The 22,103-nt window shown below is 41.3% G+C and overlaps 1 protein-coding gene across 3 annotated transcripts in view; it reads right to left on the bottom strand.

Moving 5' to 3' along the window:
• BBS9 (Bardet-Biedl syndrome 9) overlaps positions 1–22,103 on the bottom strand; it is a 2,479,230-nt gene that overhangs the window by 1,620,385 nt on the left and 836,742 nt on the right. For all 3 annotated transcript variants that reach the window (XM_044065020.1, XM_044065022.1, XM_044065021.1), the window contains exon 11: positions 2,741–2,817. In XM_044065020.1, coding sequence (XP_043920955.1) covers positions 2,741–2,817 — 77 coding nt within the window. The remainder of the gene's footprint in view (positions 1–2,740; positions 2,818–22,103) is intronic.

The following is a 22,103-nucleotide window of genomic DNA, read 5'->3' as shown; positions in this document are numbered from 1 at the left end:
TCATGCAATGTCCCATTTGGCATGTACTTCATTAGACACCTGCAACAGCTGGAGAGGCCACAGAAGTACCTCACAAAGAGGATCCTAGGCATTAAACACATGTCCTACATGGACAGACTCAAAAGACTCCAGCTATTCTCTGTCTCATATCACCTACTTAAAGGTGATCTTTGCTTGACTTACAAAGCCATGTCTGACCCAGCTCTGTTAGAAATGCTACATCTAAAGAAATCCCGATCCCTCTGCACCACACTCTCCAGGGACCTCAACCTCATTACCACAATCAACAGAACATGCTGGAGGGACACGTTTATAACCAAGAGATGGCCCATGCTCTGGAATAGACTTCCCATACATGTCAAGCAGAGCACCTCACTGGCCCTCTTCAAGAGAAATCTTGATGAGTGGATGGGTAACAGAAAGTTCACCCCGGGGATCACTCCAGTGGCTCTACTTGATAGAGGCACTGGGAAGTAACATCGGGTGGCAAGAACAGTCTGCAGGGAGCTATGCAAGAATGACAAAGGCAGCATAGAAGGCATTCCTGCAAATGTTAATGGAAGCTGTTACTCAGCAAAGTTAACTGCTCTGCAAAGTCGCATACCTATTTGAGGGAGTTTGTTGAAAGGTACCTTGAAGTACTGATTGTCTTTTTGGACAACATTGGAAAGAAACCAAATGATGGCTGTTTTTTGGACAGCTTTAGAAAGAAGCCTTTTTATTTTCTGTATTTTTGCAAGAAAGCATTTTTCAACCTTATGAATAAACCCCAGCTTAAAAGTTCCAAAGACTGCTGTTATTTCAGTCTCTGAAAGTTGATACAGTACTTACAACAAATGGGATTGCATACTGTGAAATGGATGGCATTTACTAGTTTAATGAGTAAAATAATGAAAACCTTACCAGAGTAGCTTTTTGGTCCTATGTTAGAAGAAAACAGGCATTGAGTACACTAAAGGGTGTGAGGTTATATGCCATGTATAGGTTTATTTCTACCCGATGGGTATAAAAATCTTAGTGGCTTCCCCTCACCTTAAAGTAGTGTGAAGTGGATGAAGTCCATCCTCATTGATTTTACCCCCCATATTAAACTCCACAATCTTTGCTTTCCATAGAAAATTAGTGTTGGTGCCGTTTCGGGTCTATATTACATAGTCGAAGTATGACGATTTCAAACTTGATATGTTCAAAACCATAAGTTTGAAGTTGTCATACTTTGATTGGAGGGGGAAAAACAAGAAAAAGAAAAACAACATACTTGAGAGTTGTAAGCAGGGGGTAAGCCCCCCCTGCAGCCCCCACGAAATTTTCCCTTTACTGCACCCTACATGACGTTTTCACTTTACTGCACTGTAGCGCGACCTCTGAGTTGGTATATTTAAAGAGCGGTGAGTGGGGGGGGTGGAAGGGGGCTTGCCCCCCTGCATATCACCTTTTATTTTCTTTTACCTTTGTTTTTTATGTTTTTATACGTAGCCAAAGTTCCATAACACCGGACATATGTATCCGTACATATGGTAGTGGAAGTTACGGAACTTCAACTATGTAATATAGACCTGCCATTTCTACATGTGCACCAGTAGTGAATGCTTTTGGAACTTTTCCTTTATTTCATGTCAGTGACACAATATGATCATAATGTTTCCCAAAGAAATATCTTCTACATTTTACTTTTTAAATAACAATTCTATTTACAACAACAACAGCACTGTCTAAATCTCATCCAGTAAACCATACTTTTCAGCTTCGCTAGTCCCAAACCATTTACTTCTCCAAGAAGCCATTCACCATTGGCATGTTGCATAAAAATATAATTTGTACATGCATAAGAAATAATGAAATGGGCCATTTCACATGCATATATTCAATACTATTTCCCTTCACATTTTTTTCTGGTAGCACAGTAAGTACTGTGGCTGGACATAAATATCTGCATCACCAGTCTGAGATCATCCATTACATTGTTTTACCAAAGAAAAAAAATCACTAAATGATTTACTAATTACTTATGATAGAAGTGCCTTAATGATAACAGTCTTGATAGCTAACTCAGCTGTAAGACATTTGTTCTCCACTGTACATAAATATTTGCATTGCGTTCCTAAAATTAAAGACTATTACCATTGTCTCATAGAGTCTTATTAAATAAAAAAAAAAAAAGTAGCAGCATTCAAAAATAGTTTTTGCGGTGGATCTTTTTGGTGAATTCAGCAAGATGTTATAGATTTACAAAGGATTAGAAGCAGAGGAAGAAACATCAAAATGAAAAGGTTAAAGAAAACAGATAAAACATTTTGTTTCATTTTACAGAACTGCATAATTAATATGAAAAATTGACAGCCACTGATAATCAGCAATGCTAAAAAACAAAATATTTAAATACCAAAAAATCTGTGTAGTAAAAAAAAAAATCTGCAAATTAATTAAAAAAAAAGACCATCCACCACAAGGAAAGTGCACATCCATCAGTGACAGTGTACCCCTTATCACCTACAAAATTAAAATAAAAGGCTACTGAAAATGTTATTAGAGATGTACTGCAATTGGAGAGTGCATAATGGCAATTCATTTCCACAATCACTGAACCCACTAACATCAGGCAGAGCTGTCATCTGAAAGAAGATATGATTCAGTAATGCCATGTTGGTCTTTGTATGCAACATCCTGTTAATACTCTACAGCCTAAATTGCACATCAGACTGATGACTGTTTACAAAAGGTTGTTTAAAGGCTCACATACAGATACGGGATCCAGGTTAGAGGAGACGGCTGCAATTACTGTCAGATCATCTTCTTTTCTTGCCCTCGGCAACAAATCTGCAAAAAAGGAAAAGAGAAACGCTATTCTGAATATCTTTCTTAGATACTGCAATAGTGTCACAAACTGGACATATTTTCCTTTATTACCATGGAAGTTAAAAGTTCTCTGAAATCATAGCAACAAAAGCAAAACAAATTTATGATTAAACAACTGTATGATATGACCAGTAATCAAACAGCACTGGCCTACATCATGCTACATTAAAGACTTTTACAGGTGCATTATGTTTTATGAACATAATATTCATTACCTTTGGATTTACAAAACTTATTTTATTTATTTATTTAGTGTAGGCATGCATGATTTTGTTTAGAGATGTTTTAGATACAATCTTACTTCCTAAATGCTTGCAGGGAAATCATTTAGTCAACTTCATCCAAATGACTGTAAACATAAAAAAACACCATCTAGCTACATCTAGAAATATTTTGTCTCAGAATAATCAGCCTTTAGGAATCAAATATTACAAATTATTAAAATAAGCATAAACCATTGACAAGGAAAACAGGTTGCTGTTACGGGTCTATATTAGAAGCTCGAAGAGTCTCTTCGTCAAACACTTAAACACCGACACGTAAAGAGCGAATGATGGAAACCGCGAATGGCCACTTCTACAAAGTTGGTATATTTAGTTAGTTTTAAAGTTTGTTTTTATGTGTATGGCCAAGTGAATTTTTTTCCCTAGGAAGAAATTCGCCGACATGGTCGTTTGTGGTTTACAGAAAAGACTCTTCAAGCATATAATACAGACCCTGCTGTTACAGTTACTAACAAAATCAGAGAATATCAGTTTTCCAAAAGGCATTTTATAATCAGTGCTACTTTATTTGAAACAATTCTGGTAGGCGTACAGAAAGTATTTAATAAAGCCAAGAACAATTTTCAAGGGCAAAGGTACCAACAATGCAAATTGCAGAGAAAATACTAGAAAAATATACGTCCGGTATCACCACAGCTCTTTAATTTATAGTCCTTTATTCTTCACAGTACTTTACATTGTTTTAAACTACTGTGAAGAATAAAGGACTATAAATTAAACACAATATGAACTTGTACTGACGACCTTTTGCAGAATGACAGGGTGAAGCATCAACAGGGAATACTTGTCTGCCCTAAGAAAAGCAGCAGAGCCCAACCACCTGACCATATCAGCTTGCTACATACCAGAGTAGCAGTCAGCATTCAATGTGCTAACAGACAGGACAAAATATAGGCATCAAGACACATTCACTGCTCTAGTTAACCGAACAAATACATTTGAATACACTTTTGTACAGGGTTACTGATAAACATAAGCCAAAACAATGTACAAACTTCTACTTCATGGCAGAACCTGAAAATAGCTATAGGGGAGAAATCGACTACTACAGTAATTTGTAAAACTGAAAGAAACGGTTAGATTTGACTGAAAAGGTTCAATGTGAGATGTAGCTGATTGATGAATTCAAAGTTAGAATGAGAACTTGGTAGGAAAGTACAGTTTTTCTGAGTCACAGGCTTTGGAAAAATCAATGAATAGGGCAGCTGTAAGATCGCCTTTTTTTGTGCATTTGCAAAATTAGTGTGTAGGGTTATTGTGCTAAAATTTGGTTGCAAATATTTTTCAAGCAGCTTGCCTAGATGGGAGTGAAAAAGAAGTTTGTAGTCTACGGAACTGGTTGATTTGGCACAGTAATGGTGGGTAGTTCTACTAGCTGTTTTTAGGTTTATAATGGGATGAAGTGTCAAACAGTTTAAGATGGAAAATAAGACTTTGAATAAACAAAATCGGGGGGAGTAAAATGTACTGTCGGAGAAAGCTCTCTACTGTTTGTGGGCAGCACAGTCAGATGCAGCTTGGTGGCCAAAGGAAGTACAAAGGCAGTTAAACTTGAAATAAAAATAATCTTTGTGGGTCCTGTACAAAGATTTTTTTTATATAAACCAGGTGGTATCAAGTTGTTTCAAGATGTATAGGAGATCTACAGTAGCATAGGCTGAACTGGTCTTCCATTCCATTAGGGTTGCATTTTGAGGAGCTTTAAGATAAAAAGTCATTTTTTGCATACATTGCTTGTTATACCCAGAGCTTTGTAATGTAATAACAGTGATAAATGCATTTAAGTTTCTGACTTCAAGCTCTTATTAGACGATGTCACCATATTATAATATGTTTGTACTGGGGTATGCTTGCCAGCTTTATAGAATGACCATGGCATTTTAATAGAGCAATGGCTGTGTGTATAATGTCTTTGGCAGTGCATCTCTGCCAAAGTAGTTTATATGGGGAAACATGTCAAGCAGAAAGTAAAGGTGGGGCATGAACGGTGTCCATTGGATCTTTACAGAAAGCTCTGTAGAGCTGTATCAGATAACATCATCATAATATCGCTCAGTTTTGCACAACTGGCAGGAGTATGCAGCTACATAGGGCCATATGCTGACTCTATGAATAAAATTAGTGGCAAAGATCACCATGAAAACAGATTATGCAGGCTCATAACTTGAGTAGAGCATACTAAGGCAGCCTGAATGCTGTCTGTTTTGCATCCTCCTGACTGTTGGTTTAAGCCAGTGTTTTTCGTGCTTGTGGTAGCAAAACCCTATAGAAGCAATTGTACTAGGGGATAACCATGCATTTTACAATTTTGTGAGCAATGCGTAACAATTACGTTTTAAATTAAGCTCTATATTATCAGTGTAGACCTCTGTATATAACAGTTGATTATTTACTCACTAAACAGCCCTCAGCTGTTAGTTAAAGATACGTTAACACTTTGCCTTAACGTTCTTATGCTACTGGAAGAACTTGTTCTATATATGTAACTGAATCTTCAGCTGTTTGACAGGCTGCTAACTAGACTAATTGTGTAGAAGTTCTTAATTGTTGCACCTTCTAGGATTCTTACTTGAAACAGACCATTATGGGTTGGTATAATAGTTAAAGCATTTACCTTACAGGATTTGATTCTCTTAAGACCATTCTGGAACAAGGGTTTTAAAAAGAAAAACAATTAGCATTCACTTCCATTAGCAGCAAAATAGCATGTTTAAAAAAGTTTTAATGTCTGTAGTGTAACAATTAATCTTACAATGTTAAAAGGAACATACATCCATTAATACAATGACATATGCATCATAAGGTCTGAATTTATTTGGGTACAGATATACTAATATTTGAATAAAGGCAAGGATAAGCATGCATTGTATGTTAAAAACAAACATTTATAGAAAATGTTATCTGTAGTCGAAACATTCACATTACAAATGACTTTTATGGTTTGCTATGTTATCTGTAGTTGAAACATTCACATTACAAATGATGACTTAAGGTTTGCTTTAAATGAGGAAACCGTATGACGCTAGTATTGTTCAGCAATGCGAGTAACTTTGAAAAGGCTCCTTCTGTCAACTATAGGAAGTCATTTTACTTTTGACAGAATGAGGCATTGTTACTTTCTGTGGTCTGTTGATTAGCTGAATAAGAACATTTTTAATAGCACTCATAGCCGGCCTTAGGCATAGGCCAACTAGGCGGCCGCCTAGGGCGCCGCCCGGTCTAGGGGGGGGCTTTCTAGTTTTTATTTGATACAGTTAGGGGGACCAGGGGGGGGGCACCAGTGGTGTGGTGGGGGGGCTGTGCCTTTTGATAGCACTCTTTGAAAAAGTTCACTTTTCTGGATAACAAAACAAAACAAAAAAATAAATAAATAGAAGTATTGCATGCTTTTAGCTTAAGCAATAGCTGTTAGGGGTAATCCTCATTCAGTTTTAGAAGTCAGAGGATTCCTTTCCCTGTGTCTTCTCACTGTATTCTGTAGGAATGTCAAAATGATGTTATTAGTTTTTTTATTTACTTTAGTCTTGCTCACTTTATTTTGTAAATAAAGCCGAGGAGCTAATTTAAATTGCATCAGCAGATACTATAACACATAAGTCAGGAACAGAGGTGACATCTTACCAAAACTTGTGGCAATACTTGGCTTGCTGATATACATGCTTGCAAATGAAAAAAAAAAAACTATATAGATCTTGGCAGTTGAAACCTGAGGGCTAAATCAGTAAGTACTTTCATCTCACACATAATTTGACTTACTTAAGGGAGATTTAATTTTCACTGTAATCTGTATTAATGAATCCTACTACACAGGCTCACAATAGAGTGACTTGTCTTCTGTGCAAGTAAGAACAAGATGGTTGCATGCAACCATTTACCTTATTGTTAGTGAAGTAAACAGCTTCATGCTCAACCTTTTTCTGTTTACAATGTCAGATGCAACCAAAAATATTTATATAGTACCACAGAACATCATAACTTATGACTATGACTAAAAGATCAAGAGCAAGCAGAGACGGTGATGAAGGCAAAGAGGTACACTGCATACAACTACAAAGTGAATGAATCTTTCCCTCACTGCTGACTGGGCCTGTTCAAAGCACAAAGAAGTACAATGTTTGCAGACAAACAGGCTTTATACATCTGGTGAATCTTTAGACTTTACAGAAGCTTGAGTGGAGCAGGCTATTAAGATGGATGCTGGATTGAAGTGGAATTGCAAAAATTTGCCTGGCCTAGGACTGAGAGAATGGAGACCCATAATTTAAGCTAGGAAATGCATGGTCAATACAATTAAGTTTACTTTCTGGAGCTGGTAGGGTGGGTTGAGATTGACAAATACCCATGAGATTATATGTGGCGGTTTTGGTGAAAAGTTTATGAACAAGAAGGGGCCATGTCACAAGAGTGCTTTGTGAATTAGTGACATTAGTAGGAGGATGGATCTCAAATGTACTGTGAGCCATTTAGCTTTGGTGAGAGTTAGACAGGGGTGTTCATTACTGGGGAAATTAGTAGCAAACCGGCAGATTTTACTAGAGATGGTTTGTAAGGTGGTGGCACTTTTCGTTGAGGTTGTAACTATAATGGGCAGTCCATATTCAAGTTCAGAAGAGAGTATTTCTTTGTTTGTGGTGGCTGGCTTGGACATAACAGGAGACAGCTTATTTGCCCAGAACAGTAGTGCATTGATCTTTTTGCATATGTTAAGAATGTTTAGTTCACAGTTAAGAGATTGATCAAGCCAAATGCTAAACTATTTGAAAGATGTGGTTGTTTCTATGGTGGTACTGTTAACATTTTTAATATTAAGGAAGCTGAGTGCTTTGGCTATCTTTGGATGGTTCCAAATAGCAATGTTTTTGTTTTAGAGAGCTTGAGATGAAGTTTCTTGCCTAATAGCCACTGGTTGAGGGTTTGCAGGTCATCTAGAAGCTGAGTTTTAGAATAGATGAGTATTTGTTTGACCTATGGAGTACCATATCATCTCCATAAAGAATTCAGGGTATCTGAGAAATATCAGATGGGGAGTTTGTTGATACACATGGGAAAGAGCAGAGGGGCTAAAGTGAAACCCTGTGGGACTTCTTTCATAAGAGGAGCTGATTCAGACGTGGTGGTGCCTACTTTCACCATCAAGGATCTATCGGTGAGTAAGTCCACAAACCAAGGTTTTACATCATCACTAATGCCTATTTTAATTAATTTTTCAAATAGTAAGTTATGGTCAGTTAGATCATAGGCTTTTATGAGGTCAATAAAAATGGCTCCTGTCAGATTACCTTTGTCCTACTGGATAGGATGCCATCTGTAAGGGAGTAGAGAGCTGTTATGGTGCTGCATCCAAACCAATATCCATGCTGTTTCTTGGACAGAAGATGGTATTGATATAAATAAGCAGCAATGTGGTTATAGATATTTTTCTAGTATTTAACCTAAAGGAGGAAGTAGTGACATGGAATGGAATTGCGAAGCAGTAGTTAGCTTGGGTAGTTTTGGAATCGTAATGACTCCTGCCATTTGAGGCATAAACTTGTTAGTTAAGCAGAGGTTGTTAATGTAAGTGAGAGGGTGAGAGAAGATGTCCTTAAAAAGGTGATGAACCAAGGAGTTAGGTGATCTGAGCCTGGGGGAGTATCTATTTATACTTGGACTAATTCTGTGTCACTCTCTTTGATTCTTATTTTTTTAAGTGGAATAGTGGAATGTAAAAGGGGAAGATGGTGGCTGTGGGAGTGGTTGGTTACATTTACTAATTTAGATTGTCTTTACAAGGGCAAACGCTCCTTCAAAGACTACAGATACACACAACTCCAAGCTGAAGACTTCAGCCAAGGACTGTAAATTTGGTAATTTTTTAATGTATTAATACAAAAAAGAATTGTCTATGATACAACAGATGGTCAAACAGAGAACAGGCTATTAAGAGAAAAAGACTTAACCTTCTGAAGAGCTGTAGAGCAAATGAAATTATTTATATTCAGTTAAAAAATTAGCTGAGGAACTAGAGGTCTACAAGATAAAATGTGAGACTAATAAAAAAGCAAAAATGAGAACCAGCAATTGAGTGTACTGCAACAGTAAATGATACACAAAAGACAACCAGGAGGTGAATAAACATTCAAGCTGTTTACAATGGGCACAAAGAAGCAATATTCTGATCTTAACTTTTTAATTTACACAGTCTGTGCTAGAATGAACCATTTTACAAAACTGCGTAAAACTAAAAAAATTGTGTTCCAAAAAATTTTTATCCTTATTGCCTGTCAGCCATCAGTCCTCCCACAAGCAACCAGCCCATGTATTTCTCCTTTGGGTTAGAATTGATCATGTAAAGCATCACCCACACTCTCCTAAAGTTTGGCATTTGTCTTTGCAATGCAAAAGCTTTGCTATGCCTTCTCCATTCAGTGAATATATGCACACTTCTGCAAATGCTTCTCTAGAAGGCGGAGAAGGCTAATGCATAATCACAGAATAGCACAGTTACACTCACAGCCTGCATACTGCAAGCTGAGCTCTTACATCACCATAAGAATCATAGCCAACCTTGCAGTGGATCAAACTGACTCACCTTCCCTATTATGGGTGAATATTCATCAGATACCCACTTCTACCTTCCCAGGTTAGCACACCCAATATTCAGGCTGCTAAATGAACCGACTTTGCTTTGGTCATAGTCAAGGATATATCCCACTACACCACAGAACTGACTATGTATTCAAACAAAATTTGCATGTTGTGGAACAGAAACACGAAAAAGAACTGAATGATGGTGCTGTTAAAGTGAAAACAGTAGATAACACTGAAGTCTGAAATACATCAGAGATACTGAAACAACAGGACAAGTTAAGACAGCTGGCATAAAATGATATGAACTGGAAAATGTTCAGCTTAAACTAGACATAGGTACAAAGTGTAATATGCTCTCTTAAAATATTTTCAAGCATTACAGTTAAAGGCAACAAAAAGAGAAAGGCATGCATTCTGTTAACATATTCTGAGCACTAAGTAAAGCCAGTGAGTTAAAGGCCATTGATATGTGAATATATAAATAAGAAGCATAACATTTTATTTTAAACTGCAGCACTGAATAAAGGACATTTCTTTTCTAATATTTGAGCTGTTAAGCTTATGGGAAGCTAATAACAGTAAAATAAATAGAATATAATAAAAAAAAATAACAAATGTTGCTAACATACCCATCTGCCCTAACAAAGAGCAAGTACCACTAAATGGTAGGGGAGAAGTGTATATTGTTTTTTTGTTTGTTTTTGTTTTTTTTTCATTTCAGCTTCTTGCTGCTAAAGGGGGATATTAACACAAAGTGAAACACCTGATACCTGCGGCTAATATTTAATGAGTATAGTGTTTTCCACTAAATATTAGCCTTCTGCATGTGTCTGGTGTTTTAGTTTGTGTTTATAATGTTTTAACCCCACTCAGAATGTTACCTCAAATGGCAGTACTTAAACTGAAATGATTTCACATCACCACAGTGCTAATTTTGATGACATAAGCCAAAGCAGGCGTACAAAAAAGTCCAGCAAAATTATAGAATTTTATGGAGGAAATGTTTGTGAATCACCTGCACATGGTTTGGTGGCAATTTCAAGTTGTAATTGGCATCAGTGATCTTCTTGTAAAGGCATTACCAGAGCAACAGTTTGTTCAGGTATGATTTGTTTTAATGTACATGATCTTTAAGCTTTAGTGGACTGTCATCACACACTTTTGGAATATAAGAATATTTTACTGGAAGAGCTCAATCTCTTATCAGCTCAGTTTTATATGCAGAAGGCTGAAAGGCAGATAACAAGAAGTTATGTACTCACCATAACGTTCGATGCATGCAGTCCATCTCGCCTCACATTCTTACCCATGGGTTCGGAGCCGAATATCGGCTCCGACTCAGCCTATTTACTAGCTCAAAAGTCTCTGATTGGCTGGGCTAAGAGGGTATCCCATAGTACACTGCTTTGCATCCCCAGATCTAGTTTGCTGCAAACAACTCAATTATTGCATACATAACACACATCCATACATACTACATATCCAAACAAATTAATCAAAGGGACGCTGCATGATAAAATATTACCTCCAAATCCTCCAGGTAGGGGGAAGGCGGGAGGGTAAGTAAGAATGTGAGGCGAGATGGACTACATACATCGAACATTATGGTGAGTACATAACTTCCTGATGTTATGTAGTCCTATCTCGCCCACATTCTTACCCATGGGACAGCGTCCCTAGCACTTACAACCCGAGTGGCTCATAGGAAAATACTCCTGAGAACCGTGGAGCCAAATGAAGATCTGCCCCTGGAAACCATGTCCAATTTGTAATGAGAGATAAAGGTGTGAGGAGAAGCCCAAGTGGCTGCAGCACATATATCATCCATTGACAATCTAGCCTGATAGGCTGTAGATGTGGAAACAGCTCTTGTGGAGTGGGCTTTAGGGGGAAAGGAGTTTTACCTGTTGTGTGATAGATGAAGGAAATACAGCTGGCTATCCATCTAGAGAGCATGACCTTGGATACCGGAGAACCAAGCCAGTTTTCGGAAAAGGAGACGAAGAGTTGGTCAGATTTCCAAATCTCTTTTGTCTGATGGAGATAGCAGCATAACTGTCTATGTACATCTAGTTGGTGAAATCTGAATTCTGCCTTGCTGGAAAAATTGGGGAAGAAAACTGGCAGCTCAATAGACTGATTTATATTAGACAGGGAAGCCACTTTGGGAAGGAATGATGGGTTTGGTCTAAGGGAGACTCTATCTTTATGGAAGATCAAATATGGGGGTTTGATGGAAAGGGCTTGGATTTCGGAGACCCGCCTCGCTGAGGTGATACCTATTAAAAAGGCTGTTTTCCATGTTAGAAACTTTAATTTGCAGGTAGCTGCAGGCTCGAACGGTGGAAGAGTGAGGGCTTGAAGAACAAAATTGAGGTCCCATGGCATAACAGGTTGTGATACTGGGGGATGAAACAATAGGGTACCTTTAAGGAATGCCTTACATAGTCTGTGTGCCATCAGGCTAGGTTCATTGGCCACATGGAAGTTAGATATAGCTGCCAGCTGAACTTTGATGGTGGCTGAAGTGGACCCCTGATAGAACAATATAGACAAAAATTCCAAAACAGAATCAATTGGAGCCGTGTAGGGATCGATGCCTCTGGAATGAGCCCAAATGGCGAATCTTTTACATTTGCTAAAGTAGATCTTTCTAGTGGATGGTTTATGAGAGGACAACAAAATATGTACTACGTCTGGCGAAAAATTATGACATCTGACTAAGGATGGAAGTGGAGTAGCCAGGCTGTCAGATGGAGTGTCCTCAGAGAGGGGTGGAACTGTCCCGGCATGTGTGTCAGTAAGTCTGGAAGGGGTTCCAGAATCCACGGAGTATCCACAAGGTAGGGTTGAAGGAAGGGGAACCATACTTGACGAAGCCAGTGTGGGGCAATCAGAATCATCCTGCTTCCCAAGGATTGCGCTTTCTGAATCACCCTTGAGAGAAGGGGAAAGCATAAAGCAGCCCGGAGGGCCAATTGTGAGCTAGAGCGTCCCTGGATGATTCCCCCGGTGGGGGGATCAGCGAGAAGACGTTGCTGCATTTCACGTTGAGGGGGCTGGCAAAAAGGTTGTAGCAAGGTTGATCCCATCTCCTGAAGATTGGCTCTGCCACCAGGCGATTCAGGGACCACTCGTAGGGCATAAGACTCTCCCTGCTTAACTTGTCTGCTATCACATTGGTCTTTCCCGGGATGTGCATTGCCACTAAAAACCATTGGGAAGCTATTGCCCAATGCCACACATGCATGGCCTCCCCTGCATAGTGGGTAAGATCGGATTCCTCCTTGCTTGTTGAGATACCACACTACTGACATATTGTCTGAGTGTATCGCAATGGTCCCTAGAGGGAGGACTTCTTGAAGTGCCTGCAACGCAAGAAGCACTGCTCTCATCTCTAGGACGTTTATGTGCAAATGTATCTCATGCTCCTGCCACGTGCCTTGGACCATCTTGCCGAGATAATGCCCCCCCACCCTATCTGGGAGGCGTCCGTAGTCACTGTGGCCACAGAGACGGGTGGAACAAAGGGTTTCCCTACGTTCAAGTTGCTGGTGCACAGCCACCAGCGGAGGTCCTGCTTGCATTTGTCTGTCACTAGGATTGGATGGGATAGCGGAAGTCTTTGGAGAGACCATTGGACAAAGAGAAGCCATTGAAGAATTCTCATGTATAATCACGCTAACGGAACCAACATGATCATAGCTGCCATGGTCCCTAGGAGTTGAAGAATCAGTCTTGCCGTCGCGTGTCTCAGAGGCATCAGCGTGAGAATTTGTTGTTGCAACCCTGTGATCCTTTCTTGTGGTAGGAACACTCGCATTTGAATGGTGTCCAGCTCTGCTCCTATAAAAGTGATGCGCTGTAAGGGCAACAAGGCAGATTTTTTCCAGTTTATCGTAATGCCTAATTGGTGACACAGACTGATAGTAGCATCCCTGGTCTGAATTAGTAGATGCATGGTGGGGGCGGTGAGGAGCCAGTCGTCCAGGTACGGAAACACATGGAATCCTTGACATCTCAAGTGACCCGTCACCACTGTCATACACTTGGTGAACACCCTGGGGGCTGTGGTGAGACCAAAGGGCAGGGCTCGAAACTGGAAATGTCTGGCTCCCAGCCGGAAGCGTAGATGACACCTGGATGCCCTGTCCATTTTGATATGGTAGTAAGCATCCTTCAGGTCGATGGAGCACATCCATACTTCCTTTCCAAACAATGGGAGAATAGATTGTAGGGTGACCATATGGAATTTGGACTTGTGTATGTAATGGTTGAGTTGACTGAGATCTAGTATGGGTCTCAGGTCCCCTGTTCTTTTCGGCACCAAAAAGAATCTTGAGTAAGTCCCTAATCCAGTCTGGTCTGAGGGGACTGGTTGGGTAACTCCTTTTTCTAGCAGCTGAGATACCTCTGAGGATGCTTGATCCCTTTGACTGGGTGAAACGTCTGGGATCCTTCTGATGGGAGGAGGTACTGAAGAGAATGGAATGGTGTAACCTCTGGAAATTATCCTTAATACCCATCGGTCCTGGGTGATGTTTTCCCAGGCTTCCGGATACAAGGAAATTCGACCCCTGACTGGCTCCGGATAAATACAGTCGGGCACACCCTCAGAAGTGAGAGTGTGGGGAGCCACGAAAGGGAGTCGCGGTCCCCAGAATTGCGGGGGCCCCCTCTGCCTCTGGGGCAACGTCTACCTGAATAACTCCCCCCTCCCCTGCCTCGTGAGGGGGTTTCACCTTGTGCAACAGGAAAAAACCTCTGTGATTTCTTGAACCACATCTTTCCCCCTCGCTGAGCCTTGGGGTAAGGCCTAGACGGAAGGGAAAAATGGACTCATACAGCAGACAGGGTCTTTCCCTCTTGCTTGCACCTGGTGAGGGTGTCTTTCACTTTGGTCCCAAACAAGGAAGAACTATCAAAAGGGGCATCAGTGAAGGAAGACTTGAAGGCCTCTGCAAAGTGACACAGGCGCAGCCAGGCTTGCCTTCTAAGGGCTACACCTGAGCTGGCTGCTCTACTCGTTCCCTCGGCCGCATATGAAATGAGTCGCATGGACAAGTTTGCGATGGAGTTGAGGTTAGAAACCTGTGCGTTGACCGTCTGAGCCACCGCTTCAGGTAAGTTACCCACAAGAGTATCTCCTAACTCCTTAAGGAGATCTCTCTGGAGCAGAGTGAAATGAGATAAGTAGTTCAGCGACCTCAAAGTGAAGGTGGCTGAAGACAAGGTACGCTTCCCGTACCGGTCCATAGTCCTAGACTCCTTGTTAGGAGGATGGACCGAAGAGGAAGACTCTGCAACTTCCTTCTGGTTGGCTGCCGCCACCACCATGGCATCTACCGGGACTCCTTTTGTCAGAAATTCTTTTCCGTGGGGGGTGGAGAGGAATTTGTTGGGGCGCCGAGGTACTGGCTCCACAGAATCAGGGTTTCCCCACACCCTTCGACAAATAAGGTCAAGAAGTTCATCGAAGGGTGCAGACACCCAGGAGGCGGAAGATTGAGCGCCAAATGCCTTAAGGAATACCGACTCCTCCTCGGAAGGGGTCTTGGAAGGCCAGTCTACTCTTTGTTTCAGTATATCCAAGATATCAGAGAAGGAAACATCATCAGGTGAAGACTTGGGGGACCCTTCCCATTCCTTGAGGTCAGTATCGGAAGTGAGAGACTCATCCTGGGAGTCTATGTGCTTCCTCTTGCACAATTTCTTTCTGGGAGGTTCCTCAGGCACAGGCTCTGAGGGACCTTCAGAAAGTGGGGGACCGCTCATGGGGGTATCCTTAGGGCCTGGTGCTCTGCTGTCCAAGGATAAGTAGGTGTCAGAAGCTCTCGCCGGAGTGGTGGGGGATGGAATGACTGACCCGAGTGACATAGGTGACGACCTGGCCAGAGCGCTCCGCATGGCCTTGAAGGCAGGTCCCCCCAAGTCCGAGGACTGACCGGCCTCCAAGGCCATGACCGGGACTGGAGTCCCCCCAGCTGATGCACCATGTGGAAGGCTCGGAACCGAAAGATGTCCCAAGGCATTCCCCTCAGGCCCGACAGAGGAGACCCAAGTCTCGAACCCTGTGGATGGGACCGACATGGTCGGAGCTGAGGTTGGCACCGATAAACCCAGGGGGGGTATCGGAGCCGATGCAGGAACATCACTCGGAGTGGAACATACCAGCTCCAACAGCAAGGATGTGCTCGGAGGAGGAATCAATGAAATAACCATAGGAATTGGCTCCGGAGCCGACTGGATCAGAGCCGAAAACAATTTAGCCAACATCGGCGACTGCAGGAGCCTCTGCACCACCCTATCCACATCCAAATCGGAAAGCCTGGAGGATTTGGAGGAGATGGATGGAGACTGAGACCTTTTACCTGGTGAACCATGCCCGACACTCAGCGACCGGCTCCAAATAGGTTCAAGAATGATCGGAGCGGTTGCTGATTCACTCAATACAGAAACCTCCTGCGGCCCCGAAGACGGTGGAGCCGAGGAAGCAGTATCCAATATGGTAATTTTCTCCGGTGGCTCCAAAGATGCTGATGGAGCCGGAGACCTTTTCTTGGACTTGGAGGACTTAGATTTCGACTGGGAGCTGGAAGCTGAATCTATAGCCTCCTCGAAAGATGGCTTTAACAGTCCCTTTAAAATCAATTTGTTTTTCCTCTCTTGGAGCACCCTAGGACTGAAGGCGTGACAAAAACTATAAATGGATGGCTCCAAGACAGTAAACACAGACAGAGTGTCCATCCGTGATGGACATTTTATATCCACACTTTGAACACTTTTTAAAGCCAGAAGGCTTATGTTCTTTCTGATCCTTAGACATATTCAAAGAATTAACGACTTCCAACAGATGCAAGCACCCAACGAAACCAGAGTTAACAATTACCAAAATGGGGCGGGAAGCCCACCAGTTAGACAGTACCACAGAGAAGAGCAAAGCTCTAAACCAACTACAACAACAACGAGATCACAGAGCGAGAACCTCTAACAAACGGATCTCCAAACGAAAAACACAATAAAAAAGACTAAATACTCACTAAGGGAGGACTAGGTCCTCTAACTAAAACAGGCCTAGCCAGTGGGAACAGTTAGGGATACCACAAAAAACACTAATAAACACACAAACACAACTACTGCAACAAGAATAGCTATTAAAATAGCTTTTGAAGTATGAAGCAACCAATTTCTGTAGAGAAATAAGTCAAAAAAGAGTACTTAGCCACAGCCAAGCGAGACCACGTCCAAGCTCTACAAGCGGCAAACGAGATCTGGGGATGCGAAGCAGTATACTATGGGATACCCTCTTAGCCCAGCCAATCAGAGACTTTTGAGCTAGTAAATAGGCCGAGTCAGAGCCGAATATCAGCTCCGAACCCATGGGTAAGAATGTAGGCGAGATAGGACTACATAACATCCTGTGTTAACCATATTATTGATACCTGAAAATCAACACAAGGTAAGGGAAATGATGGGAAAAACTCAGAAGAGACAGGAATCTTTCTATGACAGCTATGAAAGAAAATGCAAAAGACAACCAGATTTACAAACTCCTTGGAAAGGTTCCCAACACGTAGATGAAGTAGTTGGTCAAGAAGCAAAATCAAGATCAGTTGTTCCTTTTTTTTTTTATTGTGGGAAAGAAATATAGAAATCTGTATAAGGGAATCAAAGATATTTACCTTATACAAACACTTCAGCATTCATGGAAAAAGGCAACTGGAAGCATCACGACCGACACTTTAATAGAAAAATGGAGACTGTAAAAACTCTGACTGTGAGGAGTTATAGCTCCTCCAAGTACAACTCTAGCCCAAAAAAGGAAGAGCATAAATCCAGAGAAAACAGTTATATCAAATACTCTCTCTATACACACACACACACACACATATATATATATATATATATATATCTATATATATATATATATATATATATATATATATATATATATACATATACACACATATATGGAAAACCACTGAAAACCAATGAAGATATTAGGTACTTATGAGGAAATTCTGAGAGCTGATGATGACACTAACATATGAAAAAGCTAAATTTATAAACATGCCTTCTGAACGTGTAAAGAAGTGATTGTGTTTGATATAAATAATCTAAGATGCACTTGGTACAAAGATAAATAAAATTTAAAAAGATCTATAGAATATACCGCATAATACCATGTGGGATATATGTGTGCGTGAGTGTATATATGTATGGTTTCTGTTGGTAATGTTAACAGGTCCTTTTCTCAACAGCAGTTGAAGCTGTTATTTATCAACAGCTCTCAATCACAGTATTCTACAGTTCATATACATTTAGTGGACTTTGGACATGTTTTCGCTTTGGCCACTGTTGTACACCCATGGAGTCAGTGTATATAAGTTATGGAGGATGGGGGCATAGACCCCATGTCTAAGTGTAACAACGTGAAGCCCTCATATAAAATTCTAATAGTTATAGTGTGTGTATGTGCGTGTGCGTGTGTGCGTGTGTGTGTGTGTGTGTGTGTGTGTGTGTGTGTGGGAAACAGTGTGCAGTGTCTGTGATTGAATGTGAGATGTGGTGTAGCAGTCAACAGAGGAAACTAGTTCTCTTCTACAATATGGTATGTTTCACTGGTGTTTGCAGTTGAACAAGTGCATATTTGATGAGTGTATACCCATAACCTAAATACTGAACACTTCAGCTGGTAATCTGATGGAAGGCCAATCAGCTTAGTTTCTGCTACTCCTTTCTCTCTTTCCACTTTAAAAAAAAAAAAAAAAAAAAAAAATATCTGCTTTTACTGTATTTGTGTTTCTTCCTACTTTATTTTGCTTTTGTGTCATCTTAAAAGTACTCAATTGTATTTATTACTGCTTGGTTTAACTCATTCTAAGCCTTTTAGTTTAAGCACTTGGGCTTCAGACCAGTTGTTTTACATTAAGAAGCTTTGTGGTCTGCACTATAGTGGCAGAACAGGTAGTTTACATCCTTTTAAGTTGGGAACTGCTGATTGAGGGCTCAGTGTCTGTTATTCTAAAAGTGTATTCATTCTGGTTTAAGCACTTGGGCTTCAGGCCAGTTATTTTACATTAAGAGGGTTCGTGGTCTGCACTCTTGTGGGAGGAGAGGCTGGACTCTGCCCTTCTGAGCTGGGAATTTCTGGTTAAAGGCTTATAGTGCCTGCATATTTGAACTGCTTCTTACTGAGGCTGGTGCACCTTGTTTGCTGTAGCATAGACTAGATCCAGCCATGCTGAATCTAGCTTTGTTTGTATAACTTGAGCACTAATCCAGGCATTCTTTAAAGTATTCAGTTGAATTTATTACTGCTTGGTAGTAACTTGATTAAAGTGTAGCTATCATTCTAAGTCTTTTGGATTAAGCACTTGGGCTTCAGACCAGTTGTTTTACATTAGGAAGGTTTGTGGCCTGCACTGTGGTGGCAGGACAGGTAGCTTACATCCTTCTAAGTTGGGAACTGCTGGTTGAGGGGTCAGTGTATGTTATTCTAAAAGTGTATTAGTTCTGGTTTAAACACTTGGGCTTCAGGCCAGTTATTTTACATTAAGAAGGTTCATGGTCTGCACTCTTGTGGGAGGAGAGGCTGGACTCTGCCCTTCTGAGCTGGGAATTTCTGGTTAAAGGCTTATAGTGCCTGCATATTTGAACTGTTTCTTACTGAAATTGGTACACCTTGTTTGCTGTAGCATAGACTAGATCCAGGCCTGCTGAATCTAGCTTTGTTTGTATGCTTGTTGTTTGTTTGCTTGTTATTTCCCTGAAACACTAATTCCACCTAAAACATAGCTTTTCAGCGCTTCTGTGGATCCCTAGTGATACCTGCATTGCTTACTGTACTTATTTCCTTGTTTCACTTGAAAGAAAGTTACTGTTTGTCGTTTTTGCATTTAAGTTACCTGTAACACATTGCATTTATGTTACCTGGCACTTGCTCACAAAGTCATCACTAAAAAATTAAAAGCACTACACCCTCACAAACTCCCCTTGAGTACCTTGTTCCCCATTGGCCCTTTTTTCAATTATAAAGGAATTCCCAATACTATTCTAGCATGTCCAAAGGTCAGTTGTCAAGCTCCTCTCTGGTCCAGCTGGTGAATCTGGGAATCTTGAGGCAATGTTACAAATGCCTCATGTACACAGACAACTCTCCTCCTCCCAACAAATTCCAACACATGTGAGAGATGCAACCATATAGCCAAACTGGAGGCTAAGCTCTCTCAACTCAGTACTGGTGTAACCAGTCAGGAGAGATAGGAAACCACACTCACTACAATTCCAGTTTCACATAGACCTACCACGACAGCAAACCAAACACATAAACACACAAAAACATACTCAGAGGCTCTAAATAAAAATCTGCCTAAGCAGCAGAGACCTCAAAAGCAGACACCCAAGCAACCGCTACCCCAAATCAAAACACATGTAACACATAGCTCACAAAGCCAGTGTGCCGAACAGTCACAGCCCTTAAGGCTAAACAACACACCTGATACACTTGTAATAGGTGACTCTATCGTCAGGCACACTGACGTCCCGCTCACAAGGCTGAACAAGGAGAAGGTCACGGTGAGCTGCCTGTCGGGTGCTAGGATCCGCCACATAACACAAGCACTCAGGTCACTCCACGGCAAGTACAAATATGACTCAGTCATTGTCCATGCTGGTGTGAATGACCTGAGACGTACCTCCCTGGACTACATGAAAAGAGACATAGAGGAGCTCTCTGAGCATGTAGCCCAGGCTGGTATGACCCTGACCCTAAGTAGCATCTTACCCTCACAAAGAATGATGCCACAATATGAAGACAAGATGATCAATTTCAACAATTGGCTTAAGTATTGGTGTCATTCAAAGGGGATCCAATGCCTGTCAGCCTGGGATGACATGCTCAACAAGCCACAATGCTTTGCTAGGGATGGCTTGCACCTGTCACCCTTGGGTTTCGGATATTGGCAAAGGCTCTTGCTACCGCCATAGTGCCTTTTTTAGGCAAGGCTCAAAAGACAAACCCACCTCCATAGGTATCACAAGGGATAAGAAACTAAGAGTAATGCTACTCAATGCCAGAAGTCTAAACCTCAAGATGCATGCACTCAAAACTCTCCTTAGCATGGAGAACATTGATATCTGTGCAGTAACAGAAACCTGGTTCAAGGCTCCCAAGAGCACCCCAGCACTACCAGGTTATACCTCATACCATGCTTTTCGGCCCCAAAACTTGGACCGAACCACAAAAGGAGGGGAGTATCAATATTCATCAAAGATACCCACACCTCCAGGTTGGTGGCACAGCACGAAGCATCAGAGACTATCTATGTGCAACTAACAGTGGGTAAAACTGCCTTCCAGTTTATAGCCTGCTACAGACCACCCTCCCAAACCCAGGAACCCCACTCTGCCTTCCTGAGAACACTGGAAAATATGAAGGTCTCTCCAAACACCATTATATTGGGCGACTTCAACTACACAAACATAGACTGGGAGCATTACTCTAGCTCCAACACCCTAGCCCAAAGGTTCCTAGAATTTATAAATTCAAATGCCATGGAACAACTTGTTACCACTCCCACAAGAGGGGAAAACATACTGGACCTGATCATCACCAACATGGGGACTCTATGCTCCAGACCAGAAGTGTATCCCTCACTGGTAAGATCAGACCATAAACTAATCTCACTGGATATTCACATCCCGACCCCACCCCCTGCCCAGAAAACCACAGTGGAAAACTTCTCTAAAGCAAATTTCACACTCCTCAAAACTGAGGTGGAATCCTTCAAAGCCCCCAGGCCTGTGGAAAATGCGGCCCAGACCACAGAATCCTTTATAAACGCATTCTATGAACACCTTCAGGAATGCATGGATCATGCAATCCCAAATAAAACCAAGACCCAATCCTCCAAAGGCAGACGTCCTGTCTGGTGGACCCCAGCCATAAACAAACTATACAATAGAAGGAGGAAGCTACTACATGATAGAGCAAAATCCCAAAAAAGGAAGGCATCTCTGATCAGTATTAGCAAAAAACTACATGCACTCATAAAATTGTCAGGCCAGCTTCGAGAGAAAAATTGCACAGGACACTAAGGATAATCACAAGGCTTTCTTTAGTTATGTTAGGAACCTGGGTGGGAATTCCCAGATATGCTCAGAATTACTCCAAAATGACAAAAAATACATCGAACCCACAGACGTTGCCAACATCCTAGATGACAGGTTCAGAGCAAACTTCTCCCCCCTCCCCACCAAAAGGGCAAATATCTATCCCAGCAGAGTGCTGCCCCCCTGACATCTCAGATGCTCAGGTAAGAGCCGCCCTCTCCAAAGCAAAAAACACAGCATCAATGGGACCAGACGGTGTCCCGGGCTGCGTCCTACATG

This window comes from Protopterus annectens, chromosome 3.part0, assembly GCF_019279795.1.
Source record: "Protopterus annectens isolate FY-2018-M chromosome 3.part0, PAN1.0, whole genome shotgun sequence".
NCBI classification, from domain to species: domain Eukaryota; kingdom Metazoa; phylum Chordata; order Ceratodontiformes; family Protopteridae; genus Protopterus; species Protopterus annectens.
The sequence above is the reverse complement of the archived record's forward strand: the minus strand, read 5'-3'. Positions and strand labels throughout refer to the sequence as shown.